General features: G+C 37.2%; 1 protein-coding gene across 2 annotated transcripts; it reads right to left on the reverse strand.

The window, feature by feature from the left end:
• Positions 1–2,049: 2,049 nt before the first annotated feature.
• tbx2a (T-box transcription factor 2a) lies at positions 2,050–10,206 on the reverse strand. 2 transcript variants are annotated; one of them, XM_052108566.1, is made up of 7 exons: positions 9,307–10,206; positions 8,529–8,796; positions 7,511–7,657; positions 6,750–6,826; positions 6,427–6,590; positions 4,456–5,060; positions 2,050–3,395 (listed from the first exon to the last, which is right to left on the reverse strand). In XM_052108566.1, exons 1-7 carry the CDS (start codon positions 9,663–9,665, stop codon positions 2,952–2,954), a joined length of 2,064 nt encoding a protein of 687 aa, XP_051964526.1. In that variant the 5' UTR covers positions 9,666–10,206; the 3' UTR covers positions 2,050–2,951. The 2 variants fall into 2 exon arrangements, with proteins under 2 accessions (XP_051964526.1, XP_051964515.1); XM_052108555.1 differs by having other exon boundaries at positions 6,427–6,602.
• Between the last annotated feature and the right edge of the window lie 619 nt (positions 10,207–10,825).

A 10,825-nucleotide genomic window follows, 5' to 3' on the forward strand; every position in this document is an offset into this window, starting at 1 on the left:
AAATGCAGTCTTTATAACTCTTAATGAAGCAACAGAGAGAAGCCCCCCACAAAGACAACAACAACTCACTACACACAAAAATACGCACAGGCCTTTTAAGGAATTTTTAAGGAACTACTTTGTTGTGTTGCAATATTACAAACTGCGCGTAGCCAAATAAATGGCAACAACTCATTACAACAGCATTGCAATGAAAACAACGCAAAATCTAATTAATACATTATTGTATAATAATAATTGGGTACAAAATGAAATGTTCCTGATCAATGAGGTCAAAAGGGGTAAAAGGTCCCCTCACCACATATATATATATATATAAACGTCCGTTATTAGTAGGCTATTATGTAGGCAATTATTAAATTAAAAGGTATGTGTTTTAGATATGATATGCTAAAGCTATGCGTTTTACCATAATAATAATAATAATAATAATAATAATAATAATAATAATAATATGTTTCCTTAATGAACACTGGGAGTACAAATGGTATTGTTAATCTTAGTTTAAGCTAAAGTTGTCTAACCGTTTCTAATAAAAGGCGATATTCTTCATACTGTGATTTAGTCCATTAGTCTGTCATTTTGAGGTGGTAAAGTTGCCCTTTAAAATGTGTATCTAGGTTTAAGCACTCGAATGCACCTTTTAAATGGTGCAGAGGGGTAGCGTGGTCTCATTCTTGAGTTGTTTGGGACTCTCTCTAGGGCGGCTACTGGAGCCAGTGATCAGTCCTTGACTAATTGTTTTAGACAAACATTTTTTTTTCTCAGCGAGAGTACAAGGTCGAGAATTTGGCTCTGTTAATTGGACGTAACGGAATTTAACAATAGGCTCTAAATAAAATGAGTTTTGTGATTATGGTTTTAGAAAGAAAAGAAAAGGGCGAGGGACTCTCTAATTACCCGCCAGGACTCTGGAGATGCCGTCAGACATTGTGCGCGGGTGTGTAGAGGCTGTGGCCGGCAGGCAGGCGACAGGCGCCGGATTCGGGACAAAGGTCTGTCTGCTGCTGAGGCTGCGAGGCGTCCCTGCTGAACCCTTTCCAAAAGCACGGTGACACTTTTCTCAACTGTCTCTCCATCCCCACCCGGAGGTGTATACAGTTATAACAGGTGAAAGATTCATATATTAATGGCCAACAGAAACATAGACATGAAGATAAGTCCCGCGAAAACAAACAATATCGTGCAACATATAGCCTACTATTACCGGAAGCAGAACCTAAAAACGAACTATTGAAAATAGCAATGATTTGTATAAAAAAATAAAAATAAAAAAAAAGTTCTGAAGTTAGAATTATGGTGAATACATGACCTTTTTGAAGAGAAACTTGGTTTGCTTTCAGTCTTTTCATATCAGACCATCAGAGCGTCATTATTAGCAATGCTATATATTATTATACAATGCTATAGGTTATGCGACAGTTAAAAATAATGATTATACAACATTATACATTATAAAACATCATTATTTTATCAAATGCTGTGGGTGATCAATTATTAGCCTATTTATCCCGACCTTTATGTCAAAAACTACATTCGGTGATCAACAGATGGCGTGGCTACATCAGCTTTAGCTACATGCTACTTCAGGACGGATCACAACCCGTTTATAGTCTATTTAACTGCACTGACGTTGTATATAGATAGTTCACATGAACTTCTGAGAGATCTGACTGAATCACAACTGATACCAAATCACATAAGGCAAAAATTAGTTGGAGCTGATTAATATATATATATATATATATATATATATATATATATATATATATATATATATATATATATATATATATAACAGAAAATGCACAAATGCTTGCAACCTAAGGAATAGTCGCAAGAATGTCATACGAAAGAACCAGGTCTAAAATATCAGGTCCGATTTAGAACCAATACAAAATACTGACAGTCAACTATTTTGAATTTATATCTACTTAAGTTATATTCTAGAAAAAAAAAATCCTGCCCATGCATTTTGTGTTGACTATGCATATTTACTAAAAACAACTATGCAGAAAAAGAGATGAAGTAGGCCCTAATACAAATGAATAATGAACACTTTCGTTTTATTGAAATTTAGAGAATGCAACAAAATCGTTCATTTACCCGAAAATCCAGCACCGAGATGTTTAAATAGATCTCATAAAAGAAACTAAACAATGACCTTCTCAATGCAAGATTAGAAAGAAACCTGAGTTTTCCCTGCCTATGGCCAACCGCTGGGTTAAAATGTTATTAATAAGTGAAATAGCCTTTACTTTTATTTGATTTGTAGTGGCTTCTCCTTCATGAAGATTTGGCAGGATATCGCAAACATCCAAAAACATTCGGCATCCTGCCATCAACGCTAGATAATGTTCCTATATGTTCATTGTTGTAAATGGGAAAAATATATAAATGTAACAAATTGAGACCTAACAGTATTTACACATCAATGTACAGTTTTCAATAAATTAAAATCTACACCTCCTTCAATGCGTTCACCTTATTTACATACGTCTTTTACATTTATTATTATAAATAATTAGGGGGGATAGGTCCCAGACACAAGAAACGTAATAGTTGGCCACCCTCAGATGTTGTTAGAGATTGTTAACAGTCGTTTTTCAGTAATATACAACGACAATTTTGGTCCCAAAAGGTTTTGGATAAACGCCATCTACATGATAACCCGGGTCAAATAATGAACAGTCCATTGATGAAATAGCCTACTGAGCCTCAAATTTGTCAGTCGCCGCCAGCATGCCTTGTAGCAGATCCGGGGGGAGGGGAAAGGTAACATGCATTTTTCCTTGAAAACCAGGTACGGGGGCTGTCATATTTTAGGCCTCCTCGATAAGCAATGCCGCAATATCTGAGCCATCACTTCATCACTGTCAAACGTTGACTTTTTTAAGCAAAATTAAGCAATTAGAAAGAGTCAACAGGTGTGTTATAGATCATCAATGGAATCACTTTGGTGAATCGCTTCCGGGGGACATGTCCCTTTGTTTTTCCAGTCCACTGACCAATCTCTGTATATTCTGCAGTTCGTTAACGGAATCCTTCACTGAAGATTTTGTAGATCCCGTATTTTGGCTGCTGCCGGTTTTATGGCTTTGGTGCTCAGATATGGGACTGCTCTCCCTGCTGCCTGATTTCGATGACTCTGACTCCGCATTCAGTGTGCTTGTTAAGCCGGTTGTAAGCAGACCGGAGCCCTGGGGAATAGATACCGGGATCTGATAGGGGCTGAATCGCAATCGTGGCCTCGTGCAGTTGAGAAAGGGGTTCCTGCTGAGGGAGGACGCGGCACTGGCGGCGGGGAGAGCAGAAGCTGCTGCAGCCGCCGCAGCCGCCGCCATGTATGTGTACGGGTATGGTAGCAGTCCCCCGAATGGTTGCATGGAGATACCCTAAATGTAAAACAATAAGCTATTTTAATTCATAATCAGACCAACACGGGAAATAAAACTGGCTTACTAATAAATACAAATATAGTCATCACATTGTTGCCTTATGTTTATGTAGGCCTAACATAAGTGTAGTCTACTGAGAGAAACATAATCAAAATGCACGTTATGTAGGGGTAATGCTTGATACAATAATTGAATGTTCTCTGTCAATATCCTAGCCTAAACTATTTTCCTGTATTTCGGCATGATTCCAAATTCAGCTTGTTAAACAGTTCTGACAGAAAAAAATTGTGAAAAGTGATATTAGACACTATTTTACATTTTGAAGTTATGACACAAAATGTTAAACTTGTTCAAACTTAAGAGTTTGATGAGGTTCACAAGTTACTTTATGATTCACTTTAAACTTAGGGAATCTCAGAGGTGTAGAAACGAAGGCTAGGCTATACAAATACTTGTTATGAAGTACAATGTTTTGCATATTTGTACTTTACTCAAGAATAATATTTCTGATGACTTCACTATAAATTAAGTTGATGAATTTTTGGAAACACTGCCATAAAGTTTTTTTTTTTTTTCAGGCCTCCTGCCTTTCCTGGATAACTGTTTATATGTGTAATATTTCAACCCGATCTCATGAAAATTCATACATATTTTAGGAGCTGGCTATTTCGTATGATTTCGTAAGATGTTGTTAGAGCCACACATGAGGCGTTAAGGACATACTTATTAATATTATGCCCATACCCAAACACCTCATCTAAACCTAACTGATCAGTAGAGTGTGTAAACATGTTACAAAGCTGTTTTAGCCAAATTTGGAAAAGTCGTACGAATCCTTATGATTTTGCAGTGAGAGTGTGTTGAATATTTAGCAGTTCATACTTTAATACTTTTACTTGAGTCAATTTTTATAAAAGTATTTGGGCACTGTATACAACTCTGAAGACGCTTTATTATACGCGGAGATGCATGTGTGAAGGTGTCGGCAATATTTAGAAATTAGGTTTGAAATCTATTTAATTATAGTGATAATGCATATCATAAACAATCATCATACCTGAGATGCAAGCATATGTTGTGATAAGTGGAATGGGAAAGGATTTGGTGAACTGGTAGTCTGAGATGAGAGGCCGCCATTCTCTAGTCCACTTGCTCCAGACATTGAGGCTAACAAGTGTCCCATGCCCATGGTTGAGAAAGCACTTGGAGCCATAGCAAACTGCCCAGGGTGAAATAATAGGGGTTGTCCTGTACTCAGTGGGTTAAAGAAATGTTGATTCTGTAAACCAGAGTAGGCTAGACTTTGCAAGTGCCCTGTACTAAAATGCGATGGGCTCTCTGTTTGAACCATCAGAGGGGAAAAGCCATCTTTGACTGTGCTTAGGCCTACACAGTCTCTATCCTTTTTGGAGGTATCTGATTCTTTCAAATCCCTGCTGTCCAGCTTGTCCTTTTCCAGGTTTGGAGTACTGAAGACAGAGTCATTCTCTTTCCTTGAATCTGAAACGTCCCCTTTCTTTTCTAGGTTAGGTCTGTCCTTGACTTTGTCCTCACAATGGGGGCTGAATGGTGATGGTGATCCCTGGCTTGGACTACTAACTCTGATTGACCTATCATCATGTTGGTCAAGTTCGTGGTCACTTTCATTGCTGTGATTGTCATCTGGAAAACAGAAATATTTTAGCCGCATTAGTTTTCTTTTGTTTTGATAAAACAGAAAAGAAAAGCAACTGTGCCTGTAATGAGTTTACATTGTTATTTCCACTCTTTTACAAATAATACATAACTAACTATGGTTAAATGGGGATAAATGAAATGGGTTGCTTCCTTCCTATGTGCCAGAATTCAAACATGGCACAGTGTGACTTTTGCTTTTACAAAACTTTGGGGATTTGTGAAGTTTGAAGAAAAAATAATACATTCTTAATTAATTGTAATGGCTTCCAGATGAAAAATTAGCAGTCCCAAACCATGCACACGAGAAGAAGTGCTCTTGAGAACCAATCCACTACATTTGTTTGGGCATAGCAAATCTATAACCAGCAGTGCCTGCAGGACTTGTAAACATCAAAAGCGTATGTTCTTGTAGGCATCATCTTCCATCATCTAAATTGTGTAAATACATGCAACTTGACAATTTTTCTGATTTAACCTGATGATCTATAAATATATTTTACTGGCACAATTTTTTATCTAATTTTTGATTGGATTGGTCTCACAAATTGCACTGCAGTCATGCAGTTAAAAAAGTCTGAAAATAGCCAAGGTGATGTAACAGTCAAAAAATACAAATACAAATATTTACTTATGCCATGAACACACCACAGATAATAAAGAAAATTGCAAACAGTTAACTTGTTGATTCCTGTTGCAACTCCCCCAGCAGACTTCATACTAATCATCCTGTCGAATTAGTTACAAAATTTTATATTTTGCTTCAGCTAAATTTGAAGAGAAAATAATGGGATATAAAATGGGGAATGCATCTTTTTGTACCAAAACATGCACAATAAATTGCCACTGGTTTGCACAAGTTTAAGCGAGATAGCCCTTACGCTACAACAGTCTGTTAAATGCAACAGTTTGGTAAAATGCATGATAATGCTTGCAAAATAAAGTTGTCATTTTCTAGTATAGAAAGTACCTTCTTATTAGCTTTTAAAATATTAATTTAGCCTATAATCGTTTAGGTGAATATAGATTAACAGTTATGACTCTCAAATGATACAGCAAAGGTATGGATATTATTTGGATATGTAATTAATTGCACATGTAATGAGGGGGATTCCTTTCGTGTCGACCCAGTAAAACTCAGGGTTTCATTTTATTTATTTTTTTTTAACACTAGGGAGCTACATAGTGCACATTCGTAGGCTATAATCTATCAAATTTCGAGCGAATTATGTATGATGTATATTATAATACAGATATGCACGGTTTTGTAAGCTATGTTTTGTATCTTATTGGAGTTGTCACAACTACAAATGTATAGAAAATTGTAAATGGCCTTATAATACATATGTTTTACCTCTGGATCTGTTGAAGTTAAGTGGACTTGATACTGGTCCAGTCGGTGAGTGGACTGAGCCCCTCCCAGCAGTTTGTTCGGATGAGTCGTCCGAATCTCCTCCATCTCTATCCACTTTGCACTGATCATCATACAAGCGCATCGACGGCAGAGCTAACTGTTTTCTGAAAACCAATCTGAAATTAGTTTAATGTCAAATCGATCACTGACATAATAACATATTTACTAAATCAACTATAAATGAATAAATGAATTAATAAATAACTGTTATCCCTTAGTTTATAATATAGGTACAACGTTTACACACAATAGGCTATCCTTACCTTTTTTCTCTTCTTCCATTCCCCGTGTCTCTAAATCCTTTTGCGAATGGATTATGGTCGATTTTTAGTTGTGTGATCTAAGGAAAGAGTACAATTATTATTATTATTATTATTATTATTATTACTACTACTACATTTAAATTTAAATTTAAACATTCAAATATACATTTTAAATGTAATTTCGCTCGGGGCATTGTATATGAATAGTCTATCAGTCTAAAATTATTCTGGAACTAATTAGTGGTTTGACCCGAATGATCCCAAGTTAATGATCGATGTCGACATGTCCTTATAAACCGTACTTTTTATTCGTTGTAGCCTATACGTTACATTTAATTCAATTCAAGTTTACAATTAAGCGGCTAAATCGTAACACTTTCGTTGGTTTAACCGAACCCATTGTGGCACTTTTTTACATTATTTACGGGCCACTTGATTGTTGAGCATATCGTTTTGCTAAATGGATCTTGAGCTGTACATACGAACAAGTATTCCGTGGCGTTTATCGAGTTTGATTGGCCAGTAAACTTATTGGACCACCAGACTGCATATACTGTCATTCCAATTATAATCAACTCTATTCACGACGAATACGAAAAGAAGGAGAACATGGGGGATGTGTAAGTTATGATAAACACACATGTATAGTAAAAAAGTTGCCAATAATTTCACTTTCTAAACGTACGATTAACAACAACAATGCATTAAATAAAACGATGGCCTATTCAACTCTATGTTTAACTTGCTCTACAGTAACTTACCTTGTCATTTTGATATGCAGTGACAGCAATAAAATCCGTCTCAGGGAAAACATACGTCCTGAATGTGCTATATGGGAGTTTCAGAATATCGTTGGCTCTAACGATGTGAAACCTGGGCTGATACTTGTGCATTGAGTTTAGAATGGTCTGAAAGGTAGAAAACAGTAATTCTGTAAATGCTCCGTACTGTCAAGAATATAGCTAACAGAATTGCATTGTTAACAATTTTGAATAAACCTGTAAAATAAAATTGGCTAAGATTTCTGATATTAAATTCGAATTTTTCCATACATCCTGGCAACAATATTGTGGGGTTTATGAGAGCAGTAGGCCTTCACCAGTATACTCTAATTATAAAATTAGCTTATATCCCATAATAGTTAGTATAATTTTATTTACAAAAGGCAATTATATTACAGTAAAACAAATGAATAAATAAAATACAAAATCTAAATTGCCATTTGGCTGTTTTGCATTTTGTTTTAAATAGTGTCATGGCCTATAGACTGGGCAGAAAGAGAGAGAGAAAAAAAACAAAAAACATTAATATCTTTGGCTCACACGGTCGATCATGGGACATGTTTTGCCCTGTGGCATTTAATGTAAAGGAAACTGCTCTCCGGGTCTTTCATGCTTCATTTAGGCAACAAACACTGAAAACCTTTTAGGAATCTAATGACTGCACATTCTCCCCATTGTAGCTGAAAAAGTGGCCAACAACACCACTCTCATTAAAAAAGGGGGAAATATATTTAAAGAGGCGCACAAACGGTTTGGCATTTTGAAATCGGCTTTACATCTTGATCGCCTCAATAACTTTATTTTAATCCTGTATGTATATTATTACTGCCTCCTTTCCATACCATAGGCCTCTTACCATTGTATGAAAATAACATACAAAAGATTAAGCAAAAAAAAAAAAAAAAAAAAACTTGAGTTATTTCTAACTAACAAAACTACACTTGGGCACATACAGACGTTTCCACAGCAGAATTAAATGAAACCTAATGTGACTTACAAATCCATGTTTATCCGATATATTGTTGGTCAGTTTGAGTTTATTGAAGGCAACAGGCTTTGCCATCCACTGTTCACCCGTGGCTGGGCTATCCGGGTGAATGTACATTCGTTTGGGCATCTCCGGATCGGCCTTTCCTGCGACCATCCATCGAGAGTTGTGAAATTTGTACCGACAGTCGTCTGCCGCGACAATATCCATCAAAAGAATATACTTGGCCTTTTTGTCCAGGCCGTTCACGCGCACTTTAAATGGTGGAAACATTCTCCTGTGGACGGAACAGATTCCTTCATTAAAATATTTATTTGACATTTTAAAAGAAATTAGTTATAAAGAGACATAGTTTAGGTTTAATGTTAAAGTCATTTTGACACAAATAAATATAAATTTCCTGTCTACTCGTTTAGTAGCCTATAGGCTTTATCACATTCGTGCAAATACAATATCCTCGCAAAATTGTTTACGGATATTTCACGAGGATATTTTCAGTCGAAGGATACCTTAATCTAATGCCATAACATTCAATTATTTTCTTATAAAATTTCAAATTGCCTAAACCGTAGACTTATGTATGTGTGTATATATATATATATAGAGAGAGAGAGAGAGAGAGAGAGAGAGAGAGAGAGAGAGAGAGAGAGAGAGAGAGAGAGAGATATAACATTTTCCATAATAAAAATAGGCTACAAAACTTTTTCAGAGTAGGCTACATGTAAGTAACCGCATAAGCATTAACAAGTTTATGTTCTACGAAAAAATACAAATAAAAAGGCATTACCTTCCCGATTTAGTGATGACCATTTCGGTTCCGATTTTATGGAACTGATCCCAAAGATCCTTCGCTTCTAACGTAACTTTAGGATCGTCTTCAACGTCCTCTTCTGGCTCTAGACTCTTGAAAGAGCGGAGATGAGCAGCCTGGTGGTGATGACCCAGCGCCGCGTGTAGTCCAGCCTCAGCCGCGCCTGAGAGCGCATGATCGGCCAGAGGTTTACTGAGACCCGGCGGTAAAGTGAGCGCTGGGAAAAACGAAGGTTGAGCCGCAGCAAGGAAAGCGGACATTGGGAAGTCTGCCGGCCTGTGCGAGTGAAAGGGGTGATAAGCCATGGCGTTCGCTGTGAAAACTGGATCTCTCATCGGTGCATCCGAAAAGCAAGATGAAAGTATAATATTCTGAAAAAACAGCGCCTGTAACTGGCGTAAGTCCGAGAACCACTCTTACAACTGATCGATAGAGTGCTGGTTCACAGTAGTTGTAGAAGACTGGTAGGTGAATGTCACTCCCGCTTACGATTACCCGATTGCAGCACAGCGATGATATCCTTCAAAAGAGCAACACTGATACTTCTGTGTAGATTTAGGCTACAGTTGTCCTTCTGTCCAAGTCACTATAGAAACTAAAGCAGCTCCGCTAAAATGGATGCGAAAGTCGTGAGCACTGATGTGGAATTGGAAGGTTCTTCCCTGACCACTGTGTTACTGTGTCTGTTACATGTCCCGTCTCACTGGATCGCAGCACTAATGAACCAAACCTTCTTGATTGCAGATTTTACGCATTCTGGACCAATTGTGGAGCTCCATAGGCGTGGTTTTGACAGCTCCAGCCAAGATCGTGAAGGGAGGAGGGTGTCTAGAAGGTGTCGGAAGTATTTGCAGTGAGAAAACATGTCAACAGAATAAAATATTAACCAATGACAGACTGCGGATCTGGAAATCCCACCCTCCAAACGCATTATCTAACGGAGGAACGGTTATCAGGCTGTGAGTAGCCGGGTGAAAGAGCGTTTTCGCGGGCTTGTGTGTTGAGTCCGGGTCCTCTCTTGATCTTAATGCAGCGATGTCGAATTATAAGAAACTTTGCAATTTAGAAATATAATTTATTATGTTATTTATGACGGACATAGGCCCTATCTGAAATGTTATATTAAATAAAGTGTCTACGTTTTTAATAAATAATGGTAATCCACACGGCAGGCAAATGCTAACAGCAGTTATGTGCAACAACAATAAATAGCCTAAAAAGATTTCTCTTTACGAGACTTATACACTGATAAAGGTGTGATTTCCCCCCAAACTTGCACAGTTACTGAACAGATCAACTGAAGCATAAACTGGATATAGATGCTCGCGTAAAAGCACGATGCATTAGAAGGCAAGAAAAAAATAAAAAAATAATAAGTGAAGAAATACAACGTTCTTCCCTCGATCCATTTGGATTTCGGCTAGAATATTTGCACACAAATCTGTGCACGATTAGGTCGCGTTAAGTCGGCCGACAGGGTACAGCAGAGTCACAA

Source organism: Xyrauchen texanus, chromosome 3 (assembly GCF_025860055.1).
Source record: "Xyrauchen texanus isolate HMW12.3.18 chromosome 3, RBS_HiC_50CHRs, whole genome shotgun sequence".
Classification (NCBI taxonomy): Eukaryota; Metazoa; Chordata; class Actinopteri; order Cypriniformes; family Catostomidae; genus Xyrauchen; species Xyrauchen texanus.

Excerpts from the sequence above, each read along its gene's own strand:
- tbx2a (XM_052108555.1), bottom strand. The coding sequence starts at position 9,665 with ATGAGAGATCCAGTTTTCACAGCGAACGCCATGGCTTATCACCCCTTT. Across the intron at positions 7,658-8,528 it reads TATCGGATAAACATGGATTT|ACCATTCTAAACTCAATGCA; the intron begins GTAAGTCACATT and ends TCTACCTTTCAG. Across the intron at positions 3,396-4,455 it reads AACATATGCTTGCATCTCAG|GGTATCTCCATGCAACCATT; the intron begins GTATGATGATTG and ends TTTTACATTTAG.